Consider the following 25,701-nt stretch of genomic DNA (forward strand, 5'->3'; position numbering starts at 1 on the left):
CATCCCGCCGAACTTCAATCCTCCCATCCGGCGAAATCATCTTAAAAATCTTGGACATTCCTCGTCCCAAACTCAAACCCAGCTTCATCATTCACAAACGCAACCAGATTCCGAATCCACTTTTCCATCAGGACCCGCTCAGCTGGTGTCGGGCCGTACATTATTGAGAAACTGGATGGGGCATGTTCAGTTAGCGAAAAGACAACGACAACAACAAAGGAAGAAGAGGCCTTGGGCCATGGGAGAGGGTGGGTTATATACTTCCAAGACGGCTTATCCATAGCATGCGCAATCCCAAACTCCAGCGGCGCTACGCTCTCATCAATGAAACTCAGCCTGTAGGCTATTTGGTACCGCCATATATCGGCAACATCGACGCCGTTGCGCACGAGGTTATGCACCAGCGCTCGTGACGGCGCGCGGACTTGCCCATCGGCTATGATCTGGCCTGTTGGTGGTGGTACATGGCTCCCGTGTTAGTATCAAAGCCCGTAATAGTAGCAAGGTTGATTGCTGGGTATAGCGATGGGAAATATTGGGTGGACGTAACATACCAAACAGCCTCTTCCAACCATGCAAATCCCCCGTCTCGGGATCAGGCAAGGTATACCTTTCCAGCACCCGCTCCGTAACATCAGACGCATAGTAATTTCCAACTTGGCGCTTAAGCTCCTCAACATTCGGCTCATCGGGACTATTATACATCGAGTAGAGCGTCTCCATTTAGCACCTCCCCGATAAGAAGTCGACACTTCCTCTCTTTAAACTGCAACGCGAACCCCGGACTGGAAATGTACTCGATCATGCCGGAGTGGATGAAGAGTTTGTCCGTCACGGGGCGGAAGGTATGGTTTTTTAGATGCGAGAGGGCGGATAGGAGGTCCTGCGGGGGTTTCTGGCGGAGGAGAGAGAGTTTCATTTTGCTTGAGAGGGTGAGGCCTATATTGAAGTAAGCGCAGAGCTCGTCGAATTGCGTCCTTGCGTCGGTTAGCGATTTCGGCTGCGCGGGGATGGCGTTCGAGTCCATGAAGAACCGGCGGTATAGCCCTTTCCCTGACTCTGATATAGAAGAAGCTGAAGCCGAGCGAAACTCAAACAACATCTGCGCCTCAACAATATAAGCCCCCGCGCTCCGCCCCGCGAGCGTGATATTCCCCGGATCCCCTCCAAAGAACGCGATATTCTGCACAACCCACTCAGCAGCTAGACGCTGGTCCCAGAGGCCGAAGTTCCCTGCCGCGCAGCCCTCATTGTCAGATTCAGTATCAGAAAGCAGATCCGGGCCCGCGAGGAACCCGAACACATTAAGCCTGTATCCGATAGCGACGACGATTGCGTTAAGTTTCCCGGTGGATATCAGTTCGCTTGGATCCATGCCTGATTCTTGGGAAGGGTCGCCCATTGCGAACCACCCGCCGTGGAGCCAGAGGAGGACGGGCCATTTCTTATCTTTCGATTTCTCTTTTTCCTGAGTTGAGTCTTGTTGGGTAGGCTTGGGGACAGGTGTCCAGATATTCACAAACAGACAATCCTCGCTATACGCTTCCTCTCCACCCTCCGCACCGGTGGCTCCGACGTGATACGTCCTCTGCGGACAAACAGGCTTGAATTCCGTGGCGTCGTAGGCAGCTCCTTTTCCACCGTACGTATACCCCTCCGGAAGAGGACGCGGCTTGCGCCAGCGGTATTCGCCTGTTTGTGGGAGAGCGTAGGGGATCCCGGCGTACCGGCGGGCTTTCTTGTCGAGTTGGAGGCCGAGGATGCGGCCTTTGGCGCCGAGGGAGGGGCCGCAATGGGTGTTGTGTTTGTGGTGCAGGGGTGGGAGATTTTGTTGCCCATTTTGGTTTTCTTGGTATCGTCTGCGAATATCTGTTTCTTTCTATATTATTTGGCCCGGGATGGGGATGGGGATTGGGGTGGCCGGCTGGGTGAGTTTGTCCTGTTCTGTTCTGTCGCGGGCGTTGATTAGGGCTGGCGGGGTGTGTGGGTACTAGTACCTATTGGAATTCGACGTCTAGATAGGGATGAGATGGAGAGGATAGAGAGTCATGCGGCGGTTACTTCGTGTCGCCAAAATGTATTAGTGAAATTGAAACAATAATAAAGACACGTAATGAGTTCAAACTCCACTGTTATCTCCAACTTTCTCCAAAAACTTGTCTTGGTATAGATAGTTTTCTTTCTCTCACGGCCGGATCCCGGTCCGTGATGGCATTAAGTGCTATGTACCCCAAATTCCTCCGCAGTAGAGGATCTACTATAACAATTAGCTATAGTGGCTTGCACTCCTTTCCTTCCTTCCTTCCTTCTCAGAGGAAACATATTGCAAAATTCTAGCAGGTCTTGCTATCTTAGCTAATGGGCAGCATCGGTCCAACGCCCTCACGGGCAGAGAAGATCGACTTCTCGCACCATATAAACACAAAGAGCAAAGCGCGCCATTCGTCGCCGCTAAAGGATATCATCAAGTTTATGGGCGTTGATGGGATGATTAGTTTGGCGGGAGGTCAGTCACCCAAATAGACATTGTCCACTCTACGACAGTCGAATGGCTGTAGCAGGCTCATCGATTATGTATCTGATTGATACTGATCCATATTGAGCAGGCCTCCCCCATCCATCTCTATTTCCAGTCCAGCAGGCAAAATTCGACTGTCTTGCCCCGGGTGCTCCATTGCCGGACTATGATAATGATACCGCTGGAACTTCAGAGGATGACAATGACAATGGCAATGACATTCTCCGTCTCACCCTTGGCCGGGGCTCCAAGAACCCCGGTGACTTAGATCTAACGCAGCTCCTGCAATATGGTAGTTACACACCCCTTCCAATTGCCCCTATCAGACATCCAATCGCCAGAAGACAACCTGAGCCATCACTAATCAAATGCCCTGTGACATACAAGCTCGGGAACCGGCAACAAATCCCTTCTCTCCCTGTGCAAAGACCTAACAGAAACCGTGCACTCCCCGCCATGTCCGTATGAAGTCCTCCTGCACCCGGGAAACACAAATGCCTGGGCCAAGATCGTCGGCTTCCTCTGCGAAGACAACGATTATGTTCTTGTTGAAGAGTACACGTACCCCTCTGCCCAGGCGCTCTGGATCCCGTTGGGGATAAGGGCTGTGCCTGTTTGTGCGGATCAAGAGGGGATTTCGGCGGATGTGTTGAGGGGGGTACTTGAGGGGTGGGATGAGTGTGCTAGGCGGAGTAGGAGGCCGAGGGTGTGAGTTTCCTGTCTTAGTTTGAGTGATGGTTCAATGGCTGATTGAGCTGACTGAGTTAGGCTGTATCTTGTCTCTGTCGGGTCGAATCCAACGGGAATCACAATATCGAGAGAGCGCGGGAGGGAGGTATACGATGTTTGCGTGGAATTCGGTAGAGCCCTTACCTGCTTCAAGATAGTATGAAACGACTTTGTATACCCCGCTAACGAACAGAACAAATATCGTCCTGGTCGAAGACGACCCCTACTACTTCCTCCAATATCCGGCCTACAACCACAACCACAACCACAACCACAGTCCCTCCCCAGAACAACGCACCTCAACCACCTTAGCCACACCCACAACCGTATCCCAATTTCTCAAGACCCTAACCCCCTCCTTCCTATCCATGGACACCCAAGGCCGCGTAATCCGCCTCGAATCCTTCAGCAAGACGCTCTTCCCAGGCCTGAGGCTAGGCTACTTCATCGCAAACCCCCAGTTCACCGAGCGCCTCCTCCGCGCGACGGAAGTCGAGACGCAGGATCCCGCGGGGCTGAGTCAAGCTTTTGTGCTTGGGTTGCTGAATAAGTGGGGGGTGAACGGGTATTTGGTTTGGTTGCAGAGGTTGCAGGGGGAGAATCGACGAAGGCGGGATTGGCTTGTTAGGGCTTTTTATGAGTGTTTCACGGTCCTTCCGGCGGGGGAGTCGCCGGTCCCGAAGGCGGAAGGCCTCGTTGCTTGTTTGAGGGATTGTACTGGGGACCTCAAGCCAGTCTTTAGCCTCATCGACCCAACAGCGGGAATGTTCATCTGGGCGAAATTCTACTTCTCGCACGTTCCGCGCTTCCAGCAACTCCAGGCTCAGGGAGACTCAAGTTTCAATGACCCCGAGCAGACCTTCGCTACAGAACTCTAGAGAGCCTGGACCGACGAGCTAGTCCTCCTAACGCCGGGATCGTATTATCACCCCTGGCAGGGGGAGAACAAGGTCACGACGGCACAGAGGGGCGCGGAGAAGGGCACGGCGCATTTTAGGTTTTCGTTTGCGACGCCGACGGTATGGTTCTTTTCTTCCTTCCTGCTTCTGTTTACTTTGGATAGGGAAGCTAATTGGTTTTGGTGTATATGCAGGAAGAACAGATTTTCTCGGGCGTTGAGAGGGTGAGGAAGGTTGTTGAGAGGTATTGGGGTTAGGGGAGCGGAGTAGACTCGGGGTTAAGAGAGCTTGCTAGATGTGGTGTGGTTATATTTAGATTCGAGGGATTGAGTTGGGTTATTGGTTATACAAAGACTTTTTATTCTCTATATATACCAACGTCATAAACGTGGTCTCTCTGGGAGAATAGATTCTGAGATTAGGACATATCGTTCGAGCCCATAGTTCTCGAGCGAGACGTACTATATCAAAGTCAATCTGGATAAAATAAGTAGGACAGTTTCATACTAAGTACACTGTATAGCCCCTTATTCTACATAGCTAACCTAATGTAACTCTCCTAGCCTAGTCCCAATTATGAACTGATATCGTCATACAAGGGCACGTCTGATCGCTCGTATCCCAACCCTAACCCCAGAATACAGGATATGTTTTCGATCCAATTCAAGAGCACATCATCTAGGTAGCATCTCAGCTAACTCCCATCGCAAATTCAAGCACAATCAATCCTTTCCTTACGGCCATGAAGTACCATTCCACAACTCATGCAGGCAGGCAGCTCAGTACTTATACCAAAAATGCACATTCTCCCGATCCGTCATATCAGCCTCCGCATTCATCTTCCCCAACCGTTCACTCTCCTCCTCATCAATCCCCATCTGCGCAACGAGCTTGGCGCGTCGTTTATTCTCCCAGATATCTGTAAGTAACCCTTCGTCAGCACACACTTTCCTCCCGTCGTCCATCTACTGCTTTGAGGGCACTTCGTCTACAAGGAAACTTTTTAGGTGTCTGGACGTACAATAAAACCGTCAAGCCCCCATCGAGCAAAACTCCACAACGTAGAGCACCCCGCAAGCCGTGATGCCACGGGTATACTTCGGCGCGTCGGAGGGGAGCATCATCTGTGCGCCGACGGCGTTGTCGACGCAGTATGCTATGAAAAGGGGATGGTTGATGTTACGGTTTTCTTGGTCCGGCCGGCGATATTGGAGGGGAGAAAGGTACAGATCACTATTTATTCGTATATCATTGTCAGTGGTTGATTGATTGGTAATTAGAGAGAAGGTTAGGTAGGGAAGTAAATAAGAGAGGGAAGGAATGAAGAACGTACTAAGACCAGGTAGCGTCCCAAAAACCTGCATTATATACATGCCCCATCTGGTCCACTGCATGCTATCCGTTGGAAGGAGGGAGAGGGCGAGCATTCCGCTGAAGGCTGGGAGGAGGGAGAACATCATGAGGAGGACTGTAGTTCCGTATCAGTCTTGATTAGCTTTCTCTTTCAACTGAATTAAGTAGGACGTTAGGTGATCTTACATCGAAAATTCGGAAACCTGAGCGTAACAAACCCAACGACCAAACACCAGCAGATACTAACAGCATAATACGGCGTCGACCCCTTAAGCAGGGTCTCTAGATTCGAGAACCCAAAGGACTGCCAGATGAGCTTGGAGAAGGTCGTGCTCGCGCCGTTCGGCAGGGCGTTTATGATCGTTACGAAGAAGAAGAAGAAGTATGTTTGAGGGTCTGAAGTACATACGTAGTCAAGTCAGTCAGTCATTAGCCAGCCCTAGGTAGGTATGCAGGAGTATAATATATATGACTTACCTCTAAAAGTAGCCCAGACCTGCTCCCACTTGAACTCCGATCTCTTCTCCCTGTCCGATCCCGTCTGGTTGCCCATAATGCGGGCAATAGCTGCCTTCTTCTCGTCCTCGCTCAACCAGCGCACTTCGCGCGGCGTGCCTAGGAAAAACCAGACCAGGACTCCACATGTGATTGTCAACGCGCCGGGGAAGAAGGATATTCCTTTCCACTGTACCTGCATCAGTATTACCAGTATGGTGGGGATAAAGGTACTAACAGCAGCCAAACCACCCGGATGCCGCTCAGCATGCAACCCAATCCCATACATACCCAAGCCCGTAATAATATTCATCCCAGCATTCGATGTTCCCCAGGTCAACGAGCGCAGGGTATGCTCCTGACTCGTATACCAAGCGCCGGTCATAAGCACGAAAGTCTGGCTTATCGTACACTCGAGCCCGCCCTGAATCGTCCTAAGAACCATAAGGTGCGCCCAATTCTTCGCAAACGCAACACACAAGACAATCACGCCCCAAAGGACTATAACAACAGAGAGGAACTTCCCCGTATGCAGCTTCTGCATCACCCAGTTCCCGGGGAATTCGCAGGCCATGTAGGAGATGTAGACGATCGTCGTGAGCCAGTTGAATTGGTCTCCGACGAGATTTGTGTCTTCGCGGATGCCGAAGACCGCTTGCACGCTTAGGCTCGTTTTGTCGGCTTGTTGCGTGCCGTAGCAGAGCCACATTAGGGGGAGGAGGTAGAGGTCGATTTTCCAGCGGAGGCGCCGGAGGTAGGCGTCTGAGTATTCGGGGAGAATTTCGATGTCAACGTCTAGTGTTCCTGGGGCAATGGAGGGTTTGTTGGTTTCTATGTCGGTGACCATTTCGATGGGCTTGTCGGTGGTGCTGGGGTCTTTGTCTTTGGTGGTCATGGCGCGGGCTTGGAGATATGATGAGGGATGTTAGTTGAAGGGTGAATGATGCAGAATTGACTCGCTTTTCTGTCGAGTGGGAGCGGCAGAAGAGGTTCCACGTCGCGAGATCAGTTAACTAGATGGGTGTTGGCATTGTTTATCCTGGTATATCGCCCCCGGCCGGGTCTCATCCGAGAAGCCGGGGTTGACCCCATAGCACTGATAACTTTGATAAACGGGCAGATTCCTGATAGGCGCGCTATCTGGTTTACTCCAGAGAGGAGATAAAGCTGGTTCGGGCCTGGAAGTCATTTTTGACACCGACTGATAAGATCAAGACCTTGTAAGTAGATGTGGTAGTGGATATGATGGTTGTATTTGACCTTTGGAGAATTAGTTTATGTAGCGGCTCTATATATTAGATTAGGAGTATATATATAACATATACCAGGTAATTAAGACAGCTATCAGATCAGAAGATCATCACAGCCCACCTGCACGACCCTTCTTCACGCCCCTAAACAAGTCCTTGACGCCTTGTCCCATCCCCTCAAATCCCCTCTGCCTCCCCTCCCTCTTCGCCGCGCCATCCAGAACCTCTCCCCCATCATCCTCCTTCCTCCCATTAAAGACCTTAGTCGCAACATACATCCCCAGCGCACTAAGAATACTCAGCCCCAAAATCCCCACCATAACCAAATTACTCTTGCGATACTTATCCCTTCCTTCGGCATTCGCATCTTCACTCCACCCCTCATAAAGCGCATACGTTGTCATAATACTCCCCAGATTCCCCCACCCCGAGACAACAGCGCTCGCAGCCGCAACGCCGACTTCGCCGTGGCGCGGCTGGAAGAGCTCCGTTGTCCAGGCCATGGTCGTGGGAACTGTTGGGCCGAGCCCGAAACCGACGATTAGGAGACCGCCGTAGCGGGGCCAGGGGTTGGAGTCTGAGCCCGCGTAGGTTGTTATTAGGAGGCCGGTTATTTGCAGCGCTGCGCCGAGTGTGAAGAAGAGGGGGCGGTGGTGGTTGAAGCGGTCGGAGAGGGGGGTTACGAGGAGGATGGCTATTAGGTCCATCTAGGGCTTGTTAGCGCGTGAATCAATTTGAGATGCGTATGATGGGGACGTACAATCCAGATCGGAGCCGTGAGAAGACTCAAGTCGATGCCCGACAGAGAAGGGTTGATTCCCTGAATGATGACAGTTGCGTAATTCTGCACGCCGATACCAACACCCACGACGCCAAAGTACATGATCAGCAGCGGCCAGAGACGCCAATCGAGCATCACCTGGATAAGGTTCCGAGTCGTCCAGCGCGGCCGCTTATACACCCGCCTCAGGTCGCGGTAGTGCAGCTCTGCGTCCTCGCCTGTAAGAACGGGCGGGCTAATCGGGAGCCAGCGCATCCATTTACTGCGCTCCTTTGCGTTTTCCTGGCCTGGCGCTGTGGGTCTGTCAGGGAGCCACCAGAGGAGGCCGATGCCTACGGCAACAGTAATCACGCCGTAAACGAGGAACATCCACTGGAACCCGACGAGGCCGCGCTCGCCATCCATCTTCTGGAATCCAGCCGAGACAAGACCGACGACGGCGGCAGACAGTTGCGCGGCAGTATAGTACTGCCCGATCCGCTTCCCCGTGCGCGAAGGCGGGTAGAAGAGGGTGAGGTAGTATGCCATCCCCGGCCACATTCCGGCAATGACAATCCCCAAAAGAAGGCGGAGGAGGTACAGACTCCACGCAGCCTTCATGGCAGCCATGCAGCTCCCGATAATTCCGACCCCGATGACGATGCGGCTCATCCAGACGTGCGGGCTTAGCTTTGTCATGATCAGGTTCGAGGGCAGGTCGAAGACGACGTAGCAGACGTAGAAGAGGGCGAGACCGGTGGAGATCTGGTGCGGTGTTGCGTTGAGCACGGTGCCGAGGTCGTGCCCGGATTCTTGGTTCATTGTCTGTGCGAGTCCGACGTTGGAGCGGATGGCGGAGCAGAGGAAGTAGAGGACCCAGAAGGCGGGGATGATGCGGAAGTCGATCTTTCTGCGGTTGTTAGTCAGAACGACGGCTTATTCGAAGCTGGAGGATGTACCGGTAGATGCGCTCGATCCTGGCGATGTCGATATCGCCGGATTCGAGGTCGTTGTGAGCTGGATTGCCGGCGTCATTGCTATCGTCGCGGGGTTGTTCTTGGATTTCTTCTCGGCTGGGGGCCTTTGTCAGCCCGTCGGAGGGCTGGAGGAGGGACATGGTGTGCGCAATGACTGCAAAGAAGAGAGCCGTCAGGAGGATTCAGTTGAAAAGATAAAGTCTTGAAGAACTGGACGGGGAGAAAAGGCCGTGGGAAAGTGGAGTGCGGAGCATGAACCCCACGTGATTGTGAGGGAGAACCCTGCAAATGACGGCAAAAGCGACTGTCACCTACCTAAGGCCGGGCAAGCATGATCTCTGGGTGCAATTGACCGTGTCCGAGTGATTGGTTGGTTGTATATAAGAATGAGAGCTTTCGAAGTGGTTGAGTCTGTTGGGAAGTTGGGAAGCTGAGATAAAAAAATCTCAAAGATCAGATAAGAGAAAAATGGAGCCGCGGGAAGGGAGTCCACCCAACCGGAGTGACTCACCCCGGCCCCGTGCACACCGAAGTGCTCTGCGAAGTATATCTTCCGATCTCGGATGTTGAACGCCTGCGCTTACCTGTCTGGGCTGATATAATATGCGGGTTGTAGTGGTTTAGGGTATGGTTAAGAGTACTTCACGATCGAGTCATACTGGGCAAAGCCTGAGGCTAAGTTGGACTATCCACCGAATCTATTTATGCAAACTATATGAAGCTCACTTTCCTAGATACAACCTCGTCCAGGCTGAAGCGACTTGCGGCTCTATGCATCCTGTGGCACGTGGCAGCACAAGCCTCGATATGGATGACTAGTGTCACTCTCGGCAACACAGTGTGGTACCAGGAATGAAAGGTTTCCTAGTTCGAACGTAGAGGCTGGCATTTTTCCTTTTCGGACGAGGAGGCGTCTCTACGAATTTGAAGGGTCAAAGTGGCAAAGGGGCTGTGAACATGAAGGTTCATTTCGGAACTCTATGGTCCTCTAGTACATCCATCGAAGTGGAATAAAGTAAACTGAAACGACGTGGGTATGGGTATAAGAATCATCCGTCGCTGAGCTGAACGAAGTCGGAAATCATTCGGTCGGTTGTCTCGTTAGAGGAGAAGAGCCCGCCCGTCCGAAGGAACAAGACATGAAAAACAAAAACGAAGTAAAAATAGCCTCATTATTCCCATCGTTTATTCTATCCCGTCTCAATTCTCTCTCATAAAACAAGATCAGAAGAGAAAAGAAGAGAAGGATCAACAATTAGAAAAGAGAGAAGAGGAAGGAAAGAGAAAAAAAAAAAAAGTTAAATCCTCTCAACCTTCTCCTCACTAGCATCAGCATCACTCGAAGAGCGATCCTTCTTGCCGGCATGGTGCTCAAGGTAGCTCGCGCGGCGCACGGCATCATCCTCGACGTCTTCAAGCTGGCGTAGGAGCTCGCCGTGCTTGCCGTACATGTGCGGCTCGTCCTTGGCGGTCTTGACGAGCGAGAAGACGGACTTGGTCTTGCGAAAGATGCGGTCCATTTCTTCAAGACTGCGGTAGGCGGTCTCGGGGTAGAAGAAGTATGTTACGGGGAAGATGAACGCGTTACTAGAACACAAGTTTGTGAGTACTAGGTTTGGAGAGAAAGGAAAGGGATATGACATACATAACCGCGAAGATGATATAGGTCTGGTAGCCTATGTTATTGAAGCAGACGGGGGTGATCATGACGACCATGAAGTTAAAGATCCAATTGGAGGAGGTGGCAAGGGCGTTGGCCGGAGCGCGGATCTTAAGGGGAACAATCTCGGCCGGGTACAGCCAGGTCATGCCGAGCCAACCGATGGCGAAGAAAGTGTTGAAGATGAACAGGAACACAATCACGACGATGTTTGCAGAGTCGGTACCCGCGCTTGCCGTTCCAGCCAGGACAGCCATGGAGATGGACATTCCCGCGGCGCCGAAGAGCATGAGCGTGCGACGACCAAACTTCTCAATAGTGAAGACGGCAACCCACGAGGCGAGGAAGTATTCGGTTCCGTTGGCGGCCGCGATGAGACGCGAGTTCTGCAGGGACATGCCCAGCTGGTCTTCCAGCACGACCGGGATGTAGTAGGTGATGAGGTTGATACCGGAGATCTGCTGGAAGCACTGGTTGACGAAGGCGAGCACAGTGCGGTGGAAGTGGCGGTCCTCAGTGAAGGTGAACATGTCTCTGAAGGAACCAGAGGCCATTTCAAGGACGGTGGCTTTGATAGCGGTAAACTCGGTTTGGATGAGGTGGGGTTCGGTTTCGTCGCCGAGGAGAGCTCCAAGGACTTCCCGGGCTTCGTCCTCACGGCCCTTGAGAACGAGCCAGCGGGGGGACTCGGGGAGGAACATGACGAATGCGAGGATGATGGCCGCGAAGAAGATCTGGAAGGCGAGGGGGAATCGCCAGGCGACTTCGCTAGGGTCGGTGAAGAGGAGGCCGTAGTCGATCCAGTAGGAGATTGTGATACCGCAGGTGATCATTGCGCCTTCAATCATGACAAGCTGGCCACGCTTGTTGGCTTTGCAGCACTCGGATTGCCAGGTGGGGACGGTGGAAGTGTTCATGCCGTTGCCTGGGTTGTTAGTTAAATCCTTACAGCTGTGGGGATGGTGGACAAACCGAAACCAGTAACCAGACGTCCGACGATGAACTGGGCAAGATCGTAGGAGGTACACTGGAGAAGAGCTCCAATGACCATGATGAAGGAACCTACAAAGATGGTCTTGCGTCGACCGAGATAATTTCCAACCCAGATAGTCGGAATCGAGCCGGCGAAACATCCCAAGTTGTAAGCAGCAACGACGATACCTGATCAGTCAGTAGATGGACGAAGCTGGTATTGTGATGGGAACATACCCTGGCGAGTCGACTGAGTACTCTGTTGAGCAGCATTCAAACTGTCCCAGTATTCACCGTTGGTAGCAATGGTAGGGAAGTATTTGATGAAGGACTGGAGAGTCAAGAGACCTCCGGTAACACCCTGATCGTAACCGAAGAGCAAAAAGTCCATACCGGCGAGGATACCGATGGCTATCTGAAGCGCTTGGCCCTGGAGGCCCAGGTACTTGCGCGCCATTGTGAGAGCTTGTCTGCCAGCAGCAGGTTCTCAAATCAATGGAGGAAGGGGAGGGAGAAGAGAGCACCGTCCGGTGAGAGACAGTGGAGGTCGTGTTCGAGGAAAGAGGAAGAGGAGGAGAGAGGAAGGAAGAAGAAGAGGAGGAGGTTGAAAGAAAAAAAAGAGACGATCAACGTCGGTTGCACGAGGGCGCGGAGGGCTTTTAAAACGCTCCAGGAGGCTCAGGGACAGGCCATGGTCAACGCAGCGGCGGCCATTCAGAGGCAGACAGTCAAGTCGCAGGCAGGTCACCTCCAAGTCATCCAGTCTATTGGAGGTAGCATCAAATACACGCGAGGTGTCAATTGATTGGACAGGAGGCTGATACAGGCCCACCGTGACTCCGGATCTGGCTTTCTGGCTTTCTCCAGGCTTCGAAGGATTAATGAGGGTCCCTCTCCAGCTTTACTGCAGTTTGGTGATTGGCTGTGCAAGACCACTCCATTAGCTGCCCGGGGAGACCAGACAGGCGTTGATAGGCTGGATTGGGCCAAGTGCCTGGGATCAGCGGGGCGTGAGCTTAGTCACTGCAAGCAACGCCTCCAATGCCGTCATACGCTAGCCTGTTGTGGTCATCCCGGCCAGTTGCCTGGTTTGGCTCTGAGTCTTTTGTGCGAGTGCCTTTTGAGTGGTTTGAGCGTGGAGTTCGTTTCCGGCGTCTGCTACTGACAATACTCCGAGACATCTGTCTTGACTGTTGATCGCTTGGTCCAGAAACATCGCGCAAGGAATGTCGATGCAGCTGGGCATCTGCGCGCGGCACTCGCGTGGGCAACGAAGGGATAGAACATTGCGCTCGAGAACAGTCCATAGTTGTCTCCTTGGAGAATCCCAATTCAAGGGTACTTGCATGAATCCACTGTATACCTGTATATCTGATATCTGGTCATGGGGGGTGACTGCCACCTCTCCAAGGACCATGAGTCGCCTACGGGCGGTTTAACTCCGCTCTCTCCGCCTCCGGACTCTGCAAAATCCGGGGACTCAGAGTCTGGAGTCTCCAGACAATCAGCAATTACGTACCGACCCAGTTTTTCTCTTTCCTGCGTCTGTCTTCATGAACAGAGTCCAGGTTGACCAGTAGTATTTAGATAGCCTCAGTATAACAACGCTTGTAGTACAAAGTCAATAACAGAAACATTAAAACGGAGAACCCTCGGGTCAGACAAGTCCGTAGAATTATCGTGACATCGTCGAGTGTCAAAAGCGTCGGAAATCCTGAACTGCGTCCCCACCCACTCATTACAACCACCACTTTTAAGAATCCCACCACGTCACCGCGAACCGCATCATGTGCTTGACGCAAGGGGTTTTCGAGAAGAACTCAATTTCTAACAGCCTTTGGTCGTATGACAGGACGTTGCACAGTCTAGGAACTTTTACTGTTTAGCTTTATGTTGTGGTATTCATTAATAACAGTTGATTTTATTGAAGTCGGTCGAAGGATCGGAATGCCTCATGCCGAGCCTCTAGCAGGGATGCGCCGAGCGACAAGACTCCCAAGCATTGTCCAAGACCTCTTCACCAAATGCCCAGCAGAGCCAAGTGCTCCTACTGATCCTTAGTACACGGTTTGCCGAGTGAACAATAAAGACAAGTAAACAAGTAAAATCCGATCGCAGATTGAACGATATTTCGTTGATTTTGAGCTGGGAAATTGAAGATGAAGGTATTCGCAACTCCAGATTCCGATCGACAACCCCAGGCCGCACCCCTCAGTGGCTAGCACGAGTCAACTTGGTGGGCCGCCCTCAGTCCGGAGTCAGTCTAACCGCAGGTTACCCAACAGCACCGGCAGTAGCTTCGGCCCTCTCTCCCCCCAAGTCTTTACCCGGATCATATGTTCTATGCCATCTCTAGTTAGGTCCACGACGCTGCGCTGTGAAATGCCCCTTTTGTCGATGGCGATGGTCGAATGGCAATGCGTCAATTCTTTCCTTCGGCCCTCGGCAATGACTACGCCACGCTGAAGCGATTCCAGGTCTCTGCTGTCTGACCACCTTTCGGCAGCGCCCGAACCGATCTGACTTGTGTGGCCTTGCTAGCGGGTTACTGCTTTGGGACTTCCCGGGCTGTCTTACTGTACAACTCGCTTCTCGTCGGGGAATCCTTTTGTCACATCTCAGCGACACTATCGCGTCGCATCGCATCGCGTGCTCATGGTCTGTGCCGCGTCGGTCCTCATCTGGCTCCCTTCTCATCAAAGTCACGTTCCCATCGCTCAGCCTCTCTCCCTAGCTTTCGATGGCAAGCGCCATCAGTGCCACAGAGTGCCACTCAGCACTGGATCTCAACGCCAATGATCTGTCACTGGATTACAGTTCCAGATTCACTTTCTATGCAACCTGCACCTCTACCCAAAATGCATGAACATTTTTACCACGCGATGAGTACTTACAGACTACGGAATACGCAAGGGATATGGGCCGATCAGGCGTCCACCATGCCATATCCTCACTCATACTCACTCAGCTCCCGTCGGGCCCCAACCAACTGCCAAGACACGTCCAGATAGCTCGAATCTGACAGCGTCTTCATCCCCGTATAGTAACGACTCCGAGGATCGCCCGACAAACGGGGTATTCTCGGAAAGCCGAGCGTGGCCTGGTCGATTGTTCCCCTTTAATCTCTGCCTAACCTTTCTACGGAGTAGATACTTTACTCTCCCCTCATGAGTGGGTATGACGCCGGTCGGGCATTTTGCGGGGCACTTCCCGTGTCTAAGCGTAGCGGTTCGGCAAGTTATCAACATGGACGGAGTAGAGAGACGTAGGTGTCTACTTGGCGGGCGGATTCGGATTCAGTCAAGCCCGATGCTCTCATTGGAAGGCAGTGTGGCATCATGAGTGATTTGGCTCTAGTCAATACAAATCCAAGTCCTTCGATTCTCTCAACGAAATATTTACATGGTAGACCACCCAAGTCTTTCCTTACGGAGAACCTGTCTTGTGCTTCCCGCCGGCTCTTCCGCATCTCAGCTCGTGTGACAAATGCCGTATAGATATGGATGCAAGTAGCGGACACGGGTACAAATCTCGATGAAGAACGAGGAACACGTTCGGGCTGGGCAGTGACACGGAATACCTTGAAGTACGGATAATGGATATACAGAGTCCGTACATACAGATTCTCTCAGAAGTCAGAGTAAGGAACGGCAGCCTGGGGTTTCCATCCTCGTTGCGGGGGTTTTATGGTGTATGGAGTCTGGAGTAGTACGTATGCGTTGAGGCGCCCTAAGATCGTGGGATGGTCGGTGACATCACACCTCCACACTATGTATAGAGTTACGGAGTAGCAGCTTGCTTGATTCCTGAATCTTGCTTCATACTCCGTGCATATATTCTGCCCTAGTGCGCTCTGCAGGTTATGCAATGTTCCCCGTAGTTGCATCAAACTGGAGGTACCCTGGCCTGGGTCTCTCTTCATTCTTCTATGAAGATAAGAGTACGAGCAAGTTCCAGCTTGAAGGGTCTCGGAAGTTAAAGGTTGCTGATGAAAGTGGCACACACACACACACACACACACACACACACACACACATACATATATATACATATATCTTCTACTCCGTAAGATTAACGGGTCGACAGTCGACAGCCAAGACCGGAAGCTCAACTCAACCACCTGCACCCACCTGCGTCACTCAGCTGAAAACCTTAACCTCCGCTATTCTACGGCCTTGGATTGAATTGGCTACTGGGTTGTCGTTTCCAACACTGGCGAACTTTGCACGAAGGCAGTGCCACAAAATCCGCCTAGAAATGCTGCTGCCTCTCCTCTGAACCGGGTGCTAAGTGGCGACCTTGGATACAATAAACTTCCAAGGCTTGATTACGATCGGACCAAGAGACTTATGGAAGATCTTATGTGTTTTTAACCTGAATCTTAACTTAGATAAGGGTATTACGTCACGCAGAAGAGTGCGTAAACAGGCTGGCAGGGTCGAAGTTCATAGCTGCTCGACTCGCTTGCCATTAGCTTTGCAAGACAGGATTTTGCCTATTCACTACAAAGACCGTTTCGGGCAGTCCTAGTCAGCGCAACTTCAGCTGCACCAGCAATCCAATCTAGCACTCTTTCCTAGCTGCTAGAAGACTACAGTATTCAAGTGAATAGCTGGACCAATGTTCTTCCACACGATCTTAACACTTGCAAACCCTGTCCCCGGCCCGGAGACTTGCATTCCTCGCATGATCAGGCGATAGTCCCAGATCAAGCACGCGCAAGTTGGGACAGGTTAGGATCATGCTCCTCATCGTGAGTGGGTGGATGTGCCGACCGCGCACGCCGAGGGTTAACTCATCAACGCATTCTATCGTGGGTGGTTGGACTTTCTCAATGTCAATACTCAAGCTATACTCGCGATAGAGCCAGCGCTGCTCTGGGTGGCCGCGCAGTTCATCGGTCCATTCATCGCTTCGTGATGCTGCAGTCAGCTCTGGGCGAAGCGTAGGCGTCCTATCCTTCCAGGTCGAGAGCTCCTTCCAAATATCGGTCACGGCATTTGCATAGGCGACAAGATTGGCCTGATCTTCTTTGCGCTTCTCAAGGCAGTACCGATGAAGAAGGCTATACGAGGACAGTGAAGCTGTGTAGTTAAAGTAATCTGACGGCCTTTCTGCGCCATGGATATGCACTGACGGCAGACAACAGATGTCTTCGGTCGTCATACTCGTCGGTAGTTGTAGTTGTCTCGCGGTATATCCGTGATTCAATGGTAGCCTGGAATTTCCGTGAGACAGTTGTGTAGGGAAAAGCCTTCCATTCCAATGGGCCCGCCAACGTAAAGCATCCAAAGCTCGTTGACAATGAGCTCAATGGGTTCGAAGCTGAGAGAGTCAAGAGAAGCAGGCATATTTATTGTGAGGCGGATGTTGGAGGAAACACGAACTCGCGTCGAGACTCGGGCGGGCGCGTCCATAACTCCATATTCGGCTGGGATGCCAAGAATTGCCTTTTTCGATGGGACCTCGGTCGCTCCCAGTATCGACTCATCCAGTCTTGAGCCGGGGAAGCCTCCATCCCTCCATCCTTCTCTCACCAACATATCCCTCGAATAATTGGAATACTGCAGCCGCCCAATGCTGACCATACTCCATAAACGCGTGGCAGAGCGAAGCTGGCCACAGCTGCAACCCTCATTGGCCAGCTTCGCATTGCTCAGCCATAATCAGCCGCACCTTTGCAGCGCCCCGAGCGCAGTCTGGCAGCGCGACGTTGGAATGTGGGGTGGCTCTTCGTCTTGTCAACCTTCACTTGCTGAGATGCAACAGGTCGTAGGTCCTTGGGCCTGAAACCCAACGCTTTTGACGCCCTCAGCTAAATCTTGACCATGGCTTGCGAGCCTCGGACGCACAACGACTATACGGTCGCATTGGTCTGCGCCTTGCCCAAAGAGCAGACTGCGGCAATTGCAATGCTTGATGAGCGCCACGAGGATCTTCCTAATCCAGTCAATGACCACAATGCGTACACTCTTGGATCCATGAGCAATCACGACGTCGTGATCGCCTGCCTCCCCAAGGGCGAAATTGGCACTAGCTCGGCAGCATCAGTAGCAACTCGGTTAACCTCTACGTTTCCTTCGATACGCTTTGGCCTTATGGTTGGCATCGGCGGCGGTGTTCCTCCAAGTGTTCGTCTGGGTGATGTTGTTGTTAGTTCGCCTGTCGACGGCTTCTCTGGGGTGATACAATGGGACATGGGCAAGGCTGAGGAGAATAACAGCTTTAGAAGAACCGGCGCTCTGAACAACCCACCAAGCTCCTTACTCACAGCTTTGACGAGGCTCGAGTCAAAGCACGATCTGGAGGGGTCCTCAATATCGCAATATCTGGAGGACATGAACGCCAGATATCCGAGGCTCGCGCAAAAATATGGGAGGTCAGAGCAGCTGGAGGATCTTTGCTTCGAAGCAGATTATAATCATGTCACATCAGCTTCCGGCCACCACACTCTCAGCAACGTGGGTAGGAAGCGTGACCACAATGGCCTAATCCTTGGTCAAGATAGGCACGATTGCCGACACTGCGACCGCAGGAGAATTCTGACTCGACCGCCGCGAGACATGGCCGTTCATTACGGCTTGATAGCCTCTGGCAACCAAGTTATCAAAGACGCCATCTTTCGCGATCAAATCAATACCAGGTTGGGTGGTCGCGTCCTCTGCTTCGAGATGGAAGCAGCAGGGCTGATGAATAGCTTTCCATGTGTGGTCGTCAGAGGCATCTGCGATTATTCCGATTCCCACAAGAGCAAGGACTGGCAAGAGCACGCTGCTGCCGTTGCGGCTGCTTTTGCAAAGGAGCTTCTATCAGTTGTAGCACCAGCTCGAGTGGCCGAATCGCCGACCGCGGTCAAGGTGATGCAGACCGTATCAGACACGGTGAACAAAATTCGAGATGATGTTGTTTCGGTCCAGCAAGACGTCCATACACTGAAATCCAACGAAGAAGGTGGGTCATTTCAAAGCGTCTTCAAACCAAGATGACCCTCATTCACAACTCCTGTCTTAGGCCAAAATCGCGAGACCCTTCGTCGCTGGCTCAGCCCAATTGACTATGAAGCTATCCAGAGTGATATTTATCGCAATCACCAGGAGGGGACCGGAGAGTGGTTTCCAAATCACGTCAGATTTACCACTTGGGTGTCCAGCAGCTCATCACAGACTCTCATCTGTCCCGGTATTCCAGGTGCCGGTAAAACGACGATGATGTCCATCGTCATCAACCATCTCCGATCGAAATTCTTACACGATCCTGGTACATACCGTGTTAAAACTGGATTGGCGTTTCTATACTGTACCCACGGACGCCAGAGCGACCAGCAATGTGACGACCTGCTAGGATCATTGCTCTCACAACTGTCATTAGAGCAAGATGTTGTTCCGCCCAGTATTCAAAAACTCTACAAACAACACCGTCATGGAAGAGGTCGGGCTTCGCGGCGAGAGATAACGACGGAGCTTCGCGCTACTGTGGCCCAATATTCCACCATTTTTATCGTAATCGATGCATTGGACGAGTGTGAGGACAACACGACTCGTAAGCGCCTACTGGCTGAACTACTCGAGCTCCAGCAGATATCAAACATCCGACTCATGCTGACATTCAGACCTCACATTGAGTTGAACCTGAGGAACGCGGCCCAATTGCCCGTCAGGGCCGATGAGCAAGACGTTCAAAGATATCTCACGGGCCAGCTGGGCTGTTTATCAAGAGTAGTCGAACGTGACCAGACTTTGCAACACGACATTCTAGGCCGTATCCCAAAGGCAGCTGATGGAATATTCTTACTAGCTCAACTTTATATGGGCTCTCTCAAAGGGAAACACACCAAAAAGGCGATCTGCGAGGAGTTGGACCGAATGGGGACAGGACACACAGGCTTGACCCAGGCTTATGATGGTGCCTTCCAACGCATAGAGAGCGATCTTTCCAGAACTCTGATATCCTGGGTGCTCTGCGCTCGGAGAATGCTTACGGTAAATGAACTGCGACACGCCCTGGCCATCGAGCCAAATACTTCGAGACTAGACCTTGCAAACATTTGCGACCTTCAAGAGGTGGTGTCTGGATGCGCTGGTTTGGTGGTTCTGGATACTCTCAGTCAGAGTATACGATTAGTCCACAACACCGCGAAAGAGTACTTTCAACGAGAAGTATCGAAGCTCTTCCCGGATGCTGAAACAAATATTGGTAGAAGCTGCCTGACCTATTTGAGTTATGATGTCTTCAAGACTGGCAGATGCTTGAGTGCAGAGTCGCTCACGGAGAGAGTTTTGGATTACCCTTTATATGATTATGCCTCTCAGCACTGGGCTCATCACGCGCAGGACCAAGCGGGTGATGTGAAATCTCTCGCTCTGGCATTCCTTCTCGACAACGACCTAGTTTCCGCAACTAGTGATTGGTTGTGGATATCTGGCTTTGGGATCAAGACTCGGAAGCAGAGATTTCCGGCAAGCCTTGGTGGAATGCACCTCGCAGCGTATTTCGGATTACATGACCACATGTTGGAACTAGCAAACCAGGTGCCAGTGGACACGACAGACAGTTATCAGCGGACGCCACTCATCTACGCCGCAGTACGTGGTCATACGTCTACAGTAGCGCGGCTACTAGACAGTGCGGCCGACGTCAATTTCAGAGATAGTTACGGCGGCACAGCACTACACTACGCAGCCTTGCAAGGCTCCAATGATGTTGTGGCCTTACTCATAAAGAACGGTGCCGACATCAACAGCAGGGATATCTACGGGGGCACACCATTGACCTGGGCGATTGAAGGAGCATCCGAGGCAATCGTAAAGAGGATCCTGAGACACCGGCCTATTACTGAAATTTTTTATGCACCATTCGCGCGGCACGGATACGGCGACCTGCCCACGCAGGTTCGAAGAATAATCTGGCCTAAACATGAAGGCGAGTCACTAGACGATCCCTTGCAAGCCTCAAGCTCTGCTTGTTACTTCGAAGGACAGTTAGAGCAAGAGGATATAAGCCCACGCAGGTTTGAGCGGCGAGTTTTTCTTCCACCAAAGATAAAGTCCCAAATCGATGTCGGTAACCAACAACTTGAGCGTGACAGCCTGTTTTTCATTCTGCGCGATAGTCCCCAGGATAATTTACATGGAAACATCCACCATATGGCTTGGCGATGTGACTGGACAGTAGATGATATATTCTTCACCCCGCTGTTAAGGGCCGTATGGACACGGAACCATTGCGCTGTCCTACTTCTCTTGAAGCACGGCTGTTGTCCACATTTTGGAAACAGCAGAGGCCTGACGCCGTTGTTGATGGCGGAGAGGTTGGGCGACGCTACAAGCAGCGCCATGCTTGCAGCGTTCTGTCACCGGTCTGGATGGTTCTACGCGAGTGACACGGGCCTCTGGGAAAACTAGTCAACAGCACGCGATCAGTGAATGTAGGGTTTCATATCCCTTTCTCTCAACATCGCCCTGTCTCCATATGGTCTTGGTGAGAAGACCGCGAATCGCAATGCTGATCAGGTGCTGAGCACCGGTATTGGAGTAAACATATCAGGCGTACAGTATGCTTTCGCTTGTCGATCACCATGAACAAATGGCGGTCGTACGTGAATATTCATTGAACACAGTACTGTCACCTGCGTGAGGACTACGAAGGAAGATGCATACCACTGCTTACTTTCTCAGCAACTGGTTCCGCAGCTCAAAGACTTATATTCTTCCATGTGCCATTACAAATGGCAGAAAGTCTTCTCGGCATGGTCGTATGATGAGATAGCCTACAGCCACCCAAAGTTTGATCGCGGCACGACGCGGGGAATTAGGGCTTCGCATGCCATCTATCACGTCAACATGACCTCTGGAGTTACCTACCTCACTGAAATGGACCTCATCTCCTCTCTGAGGTCTCCATATTCACTCCCCTATACTACCGAAAACAGCTATCGAGCCTCCCTACTTCTTCTTGCCATCCCAATCTCACCTGCCAACCCAATCGCTTCCACCACGATGTCCCTCTCCGTCACCCCCGTCGGCGACCCTGAAGGCACCGAGTTCAGCTACTGCCGCCTAAACTATGAAAACGACGAACACCCGCAACTCGTCTCGAAGATTGAAGTCTGGATGAGCAAGCCTGAAGACGCGAAGGGCGACCCGCGCGTCGTCGGTCTCCGAATTTCATACCACGGCGGCTAGTGCTCTGGGATATTCGGCGAGTCCGATGGCCCAAACATACCGCTGAGCTGGAGAAGGGGGAGCGCATAACAAGTCTAACAATCTACGGGTTCATGATCAGTTATGCCATTTTCGGGTTCGCCATGGATACTGATCGCGGGAGAAGAGTCAGTGTCCCGGAGAAGGGGCCGAGTTTCGTCATGGCTGTTGATATACCCATTGCGAGCGGTCTAATTGTCGGAATTGGAGGGTGGGTAGATGATTGGAGCCACGACTGGGACGTCGTAATCGGATTCGGATTCTACTTCTTGAACCCGCCTGCTTTTTTGCACGTTGATTTCTAGTGCCTCGGCGAGCCGGACCCGAACGCCATCCAGGCCAAGGCATTCGAGAGTATCGAGAAGGATAACACGCACGGCGAGCAAGCCCAAAACGTAACGATCGACCGCACCGAGAAGCTCAAGAACACCGCAGAGACGGACGAAAACTGGGCAGATGGCTTCGGCGTGAACGTCACCGTCTCAATGACAATCTTCAACATCGTCGACGAAAACGACTCGACAGCCTGCAAAACAACGACCCAAACCCTCCAATCAACCTCCTACCAAGAAGCCCACGAAGTCTCCTGGTCCGGGCAGGTCACGGTCCCGCCACACAAGCACTACGTCATCGACCTAATGTACTACGAGGGGACCGTCAACGTCGACTACAAGGCGAAAATCAAGTATGTGACGCCGATAGGCGAGAAAGTGAAGTGGACGGAGACGGGGACAATGAGGGGGATCTCGCGCGGCGCAGCTGTCATTAACACTAAGGATATCACGAGCCAGGATAAGGTGAAGAAGATGAGTGGGGATATAGAAAGACAGCTTACGCTGCAGCAGATCTCGCCGAATACGAGGCCAAAGAAGGGGAAGAAGAATGGGAATGGGGGTGGAGCCCTCGGAATACGGGCCACTCGCTCCGTTAGTGAGATAGAAGAAGTCACCTTCTGGTGCAGCGCAAAGTATTAACGGCGTGCTCTCACCAGGGTAACAAGTCCGCAGTTGTAGGCGCCTGAATCAGAATCTAATTGAAAAGCATTGACGGCGGCATCTGCATTCCTGTGCTTGAATGGTGAATTTGCTCTCCTTGATGGTAGATGTTTGTTCCGAGGTACTGTGCATTTGTATATATAGTTTGTGTCAGACCTGCCCATACCCCAAGGGTAGGGATTAATCCTTTTGCCCTAATGGTACGATGCTCGAATGGCTCCACCTACCGCTTACAGGTTGTGATATTATGATCCATAAATCTGACTATAGACTCTAACTAAGACAGTGCTGTAGAGCCTGAAGTCCAGGAAGCATATTATCATATTTACATGGCATGACCTCGTTAACCATCTATCCACTCTTCATCAAATCGTGTGCATATTTTCGATAATATATATATTTATATATATATATCTACACAGGTGGTCTGGCGTGTTTCGCCCGAGCTAACGGACATCGCCCTTGCAGTTATCTAGCTTGACGATGCAGGTGTAGATAACGCACCGATGGCTAGATTGAATGTTATTTCCCTTGGTAGCCAACTCCGCTACAACGAACTGGCTTTATCTAGTTAGATTGCCGAGAGCCTGTGCAATATCAATGTTGCATCCGGCCTCCGCCGCCCTGGCAGCGTGGCCAATCCCCTTCCCCACGTGTATCGCAGCCATTCTTGGCTGCGATCCCTTGCGCGGAGTTGTCCGGTTCTCCGCGCTGCTATTTAATTACCTGCGACGCTTCCTCCTCTCAATGAAATGCAGATCGCCTGAAATTTCAGTTCTCAACCATGAGGTCATCGCTCTCGTTGGCCGCGCTCGCGGTGGCTGGCACTGCCGTCGCCGACGACTACCTCTACAGCAAGCGCCTAGCCAAGCGCTTTGTCGATGACGAGGGTAACTACAACGTCTGTACGTACCCTCCTCTGTCATTACTCCTGCAGTGCACCGAGCTGAGCTAACCGGCAACAGCCTTCTTCCACATCAACGATGTCCACGCACACTTGGACCAATTCGCCTCCTCTGGAACAACCTGCGAGGACCCAGAAGAGGGCTGCTACGGCGGCTACGCGCGCATCAAGACCAAAGTCAACGAGCTGCGCGAGGAGTACCCAGACAACCTGTGGCTCAACGCGGGCGATGAATTTCAGGGCACGCTCTTCTACCAGTACTACGGCGGCGAGAAGATCGCGGAGACGATCAACGATCTCAAGTTCGATGCCATGACGCTGGGCAACCACGAGTGGGATGGCGGCGATGAAGCGCTCGGCGAGTTTCTGCTTAACTTGACGTTCCCTGTTGTTTCGTGTAATGTCAAGAGTGAGGTTAAGAGCTTGAACCAAACGATCAAGAATTACCATATCTTTGAGGAGCATCAGATTGCTGTCATTGGGGCAACGACCACCACGACACCGGGGATTTCCAGCGTCGGTAACACGACTACCTTCCTGGACGCCGTACCTGAGGTCCAGAAGGCCATCTGGGAAATCCGCAACGAGACAGAGGTGAACCGCATCGTCCTCCTCTCCCACCTCGGCTATGACGAAGACCAGGGCCTCGCGTCCCAAACGGAAGGTCTCAGTCTCATCGTCGGTGGCCACAGCCATACTCTCCTAGGCGACATGGAAGACGCCCAGGGCGACTACCCAACTATCGCCCTGGACCTCAACGGCAACGAGGTCTTCATTGTGACTGCGTACCGCTGGGGCGAGTACCTCGGCGCCATAGACCTAACTTTCGACGACGAGGGCCACGCGCTAGCGTACCACGGCGCGCCGATCCACATGGACAACAGCACGGCATTAGACGAGGAGCTCGACGGAAGAATCCAGGAGTGGGCGGGGGCATTCGCGGAGTTCGCTGCTGAGGTTCTCGGCGAAACAGACGCGGTACTCGTCCAGGAGACGTGTCAAGACGGCGACTGTCTCCTAGGCCAGGTCATGGCGGACGCGATGCTCGAGTACCGGCAGAACCAGACCGACGGCACACAGATCGTGGCGCCCGACTTAGCACTCATAAACGCCGGCGGCATCCGCGCGGAGATCAACGCAGGCGAAATCACACGCGGCGAAGTCCTAACCGCGTTCCCCTTTGGCAACGCCATCGTCGAGCTTAAATTCTCAGGATCCTATCTGACACGTCTCCTAGAGGGCGCAGTCTCCTACGTAAACCAATTCAACAACGAAGAAATAACCTCGTGGTTCCAGGTCTCGCGGGGCGTGCGGATCGAATTTAACCCTGATAACGAGGCGGGCAGTAGGCTCGTTAATGTGACCATCAACGGCGAACCCATCAATGACAAGCGTGACTACCGCGTTGTAACGCTTGACTTTCTAGCTGGTGGGGGAGACAATTTCTTTGTTGCGAGGGATGACTTTATTACGCTTGATACGCAGGATGAAGTCCTGACGCAGTATATTGAGGCCCGGACGCCGCTGCAGCCGGAGCTTGAGGAGAGGGTTGTGGAGAGCGATGGGCAGCCGAGTGGGGGTGATAGTGGGGATGAGGGCGAGGGCAGCGAGGAGGAGGGAGCTGAAGCCGGGGGTGAGGGCGAGGATGGACCTCCCGATGCAGCTGGCATGGTGACTGTCCCTGTTTGGACTGCTGTTGCCGGTGCTGCTGTTGCCATGATTGTTATTTAGGTAGTCGTGGACGTTTACTCATACTTCTACTCAGCAGTTACGACAAATCCAAAATAGTTACGACTGACGTGTATTCTGATTGGCATTGTCTCTCGATAAACACCCCATCACGAACATGATAGTCCAACTGCAAACCCTTTCATATGCCCACTCCTTCCCCCCACCATCCCGTCCAACACTAGAACCTTGATAAACCCCCTTATACCCCACAACCCCCCTCCCACCCAAACATCTGACAAACAATCTGCCCAAACTTCGC

The 25,701-nt window shown here is 52.3% G+C and overlaps 11 protein-coding genes across 11 annotated transcripts; 5 read left to right on the plus strand and 6 right to left on the minus strand.

Moving 5' to 3' along the window:
- Positions 1 to 41: 41 nt before the first annotated feature.
- On the minus strand, positions 42 to 2,322 carry BDV17DRAFT_298083 (Alpha/Beta hydrolase protein; the record flags this gene model as incomplete). Its single annotated transcript, XM_073763617.1, has 5 exons — positions 42 to 171; positions 262 to 448; positions 555 to 694; positions 753 to 1,767; positions 2,259 to 2,322. 5 exons carry the CDS (start codon positions 2,320 to 2,322, stop codon positions 42 to 44), a joined length of 1,536 nt encoding a protein of 511 aa, XP_073620596.1.
- A 36-nt stretch (positions 2,323 to 2,358) lies between these two features.
- On the plus strand, positions 2,359 to 4,125 carry BDV17DRAFT_286577 (pyridoxal phosphate-dependent transferase; the record flags this gene model as incomplete). Its single annotated transcript, XM_073760932.1, has 5 exons — positions 2,359 to 2,506; positions 2,607 to 2,810; positions 2,956 to 3,226; positions 3,287 to 3,353; positions 3,406 to 4,125. The coding sequence occupies 5 exons, from the start codon at positions 2,359 to 2,361 to the stop codon at positions 4,123 to 4,125; spliced, it is 1,410 nt and encodes a 469-aa protein (XP_073620597.1).
- An 800-nt stretch (positions 4,126 to 4,925) lies between these two features.
- On the minus strand, positions 4,926 to 6,889 carry BDV17DRAFT_286578 (major facilitator superfamily domain-containing protein; the record flags this gene model as incomplete). The annotated part of the gene is made up of 5 exons (XM_073760933.1): positions 4,926 to 5,065; positions 5,480 to 5,614; positions 5,686 to 5,895; positions 5,977 to 6,184; positions 6,233 to 6,889. The coding sequence occupies 5 exons, from the start codon at positions 6,887 to 6,889 to the stop codon at positions 4,926 to 4,928; spliced, it is 1,350 nt and encodes a 449-aa protein (XP_073620598.1).
- Positions 6,890 to 7,354: 465 nt separating this feature from the next.
- BDV17DRAFT_286579 (putative MFS transporter) lies at positions 7,355 to 9,121 on the minus strand (the record flags this gene model as incomplete). The annotated part of the gene is made up of 3 exons (XM_073760934.1): positions 7,355 to 7,951; positions 8,005 to 8,914; positions 8,964 to 9,121. 3 exons carry the CDS (start codon positions 9,119 to 9,121, stop codon positions 7,355 to 7,357), a joined length of 1,665 nt encoding a protein of 554 aa, XP_073620599.1.
- A 1,016-nt stretch (positions 9,122 to 10,137) lies between these two features.
- Positions 10,138 to 12,233, minus strand: BDV17DRAFT_67811 (sugar porter family MFS transporter). The gene is made up of 4 exons (XM_073764946.1): positions 11,851 to 12,233; positions 11,614 to 11,802; positions 10,627 to 11,566; positions 10,138 to 10,568 (listed from the first exon to the last, which is right to left on the minus strand). The coding sequence occupies exons 1-4, from the start codon at positions 12,068 to 12,070 to the stop codon at positions 10,280 to 10,282; spliced, it is 1,638 nt and encodes a 545-aa protein (XP_073620600.1). The 5' UTR covers positions 12,071 to 12,233; the 3' UTR covers positions 10,138 to 10,279.
- A 2,260-nt stretch (positions 12,234 to 14,493) lies between these two features.
- On the minus strand, positions 14,494 to 15,051 carry BDV17DRAFT_67821 (uncharacterized protein). Its single transcript, XM_073764947.1, has one exon. It carries the CDS (start codon positions 14,859 to 14,861, stop codon positions 14,574 to 14,576), a length of 288 nt encoding a protein of 95 aa, XP_073620601.1. The 5' UTR covers positions 14,862 to 15,051; the 3' UTR covers positions 14,494 to 14,573.
- A 1,200-nt stretch (positions 15,052 to 16,251) lies between these two features.
- On the minus strand, positions 16,252 to 16,779 carry BDV17DRAFT_286581 (uncharacterized protein; the record flags this gene model as incomplete). The annotated part of the gene is made up of 1 exon (XM_073760935.1): positions 16,252 to 16,779. One exon carries the CDS (start codon positions 16,777 to 16,779, stop codon positions 16,252 to 16,254), a length of 528 nt encoding a protein of 175 aa, XP_073620602.1.
- Positions 16,780 to 17,349: 570 nt separating this feature from the next.
- Positions 17,350 to 21,169, plus strand: BDV17DRAFT_67832 (uncharacterized protein). The gene is made up of 2 exons (XM_073764949.1): positions 17,350 to 18,564; positions 18,625 to 21,169. The coding sequence occupies exons 1-2, from the start codon at positions 17,442 to 17,444 to the stop codon at positions 21,012 to 21,014; spliced, it is 3,513 nt and encodes a 1,170-aa protein (XP_073620603.1). The 5' UTR covers positions 17,350 to 17,441; the 3' UTR covers positions 21,015 to 21,169.
- On the plus strand, positions 21,170 to 22,046 carry BDV17DRAFT_67828 (uncharacterized protein). The gene has a single exon (XM_073764948.1). The coding sequence runs from the start codon at positions 21,324 to 21,326 to the stop codon at positions 21,792 to 21,794; it is 471 nt and encodes a 156-aa protein (XP_073620604.1). The 5' UTR covers positions 21,170 to 21,323; the 3' UTR covers positions 21,795 to 22,046.
- On the plus strand, positions 21,917 to 22,786 carry BDV17DRAFT_286584 (uncharacterized protein; the record flags this gene model as incomplete). Its single annotated transcript, XM_073760936.1, has 2 exons — positions 21,917 to 22,057; positions 22,118 to 22,786. 2 exons carry the CDS (start codon positions 21,917 to 21,919, stop codon positions 22,784 to 22,786), a joined length of 810 nt encoding a protein of 269 aa, XP_073620605.1.
- Positions 22,787 to 23,569: 783 nt separating this feature from the next.
- BDV17DRAFT_250477 (bifunctional metallophosphatase/5'-nucleotidase) lies at positions 23,570 to 25,509 on the plus strand. The gene is made up of 2 exons (XM_073756330.1): positions 23,570 to 23,710; positions 23,771 to 25,509. Exons 1-2 carry the CDS (start codon positions 23,592 to 23,594, stop codon positions 25,440 to 25,442), a joined length of 1,791 nt encoding a protein of 596 aa, XP_073620606.1. The 5' UTR covers positions 23,570 to 23,591; the 3' UTR covers positions 25,443 to 25,509.
- The last annotated feature ends 192 nt before the right edge of the window (positions 25,510 to 25,701 follow it).

Source organism: Aspergillus undulatus (assembly GCF_047715775.1).
Source record: "Aspergillus undulatus strain CBS 261.88 unplaced genomic scaffold BDV17scaffold_2, whole genome shotgun sequence".
NCBI classification, from domain to species: domain Eukaryota; kingdom Fungi; phylum Ascomycota; class Eurotiomycetes; order Eurotiales; family Aspergillaceae; genus Aspergillus; species Aspergillus undulatus.

Bases quoted from the DNA above. Each gene is read 5' to 3' on its own strand.
- BDV17DRAFT_67821 (XM_073764947.1), bottom strand. From the start codon at position 14,861: ATGTTGATAACTTGCCGAACCGCTACGCTTAGACACGGGAAGTGCCCC.
- BDV17DRAFT_250477 (XM_073756330.1), top strand. From the start codon at position 23,592: ATGAGGTCATCGCTCTCGTTGGCCGCGCTCGCGGTGGCTGGCACTGCC. The intron at 23,711-23,770 runs CTGTACGTACCC...CTAACCGGCAAC, and splicing joins GACGAGGGTAACTACAACGT to AGCCTTCTTCCACATCAACG.
- BDV17DRAFT_67828 (XM_073764948.1), top strand. From the start codon at position 21,324: ATGTGCCATTACAAATGGCAGAAAGTCTTCTCGGCATGGTCGTATGAT.
- BDV17DRAFT_67832 (XM_073764949.1), top strand. From the start codon at position 17,442: ATGGCTTGCGAGCCTCGGACGCACAACGACTATACGGTCGCATTGGTC. The intron at 18,565-18,624 runs GTGGGTCATTTC...CTCCTGTCTTAG, and splicing joins ACTGAAATCCAACGAAGAAG to GCCAAAATCGCGAGACCCTT.
- BDV17DRAFT_67811 (XM_073764946.1), bottom strand. From the start codon at position 12,070: ATGGCGCGCAAGTACCTGGGCCTCCAGGGCCAAGCGCTTCAGATAGCC. The intron at 11,803-11,850 runs GTATGTTCCCAT...CTGACTGATCAG, and splicing joins TACTCAGTCGACTCGCCAGG to GTATCGTCGTTGCTGCTTAC. The intron at 10,569-10,626 runs GTATGTCATATC...CTTGTGTTCTAG, and splicing joins TATATCATCTTCGCGGTTAT to TAACGCGTTCATCTTCCCCG.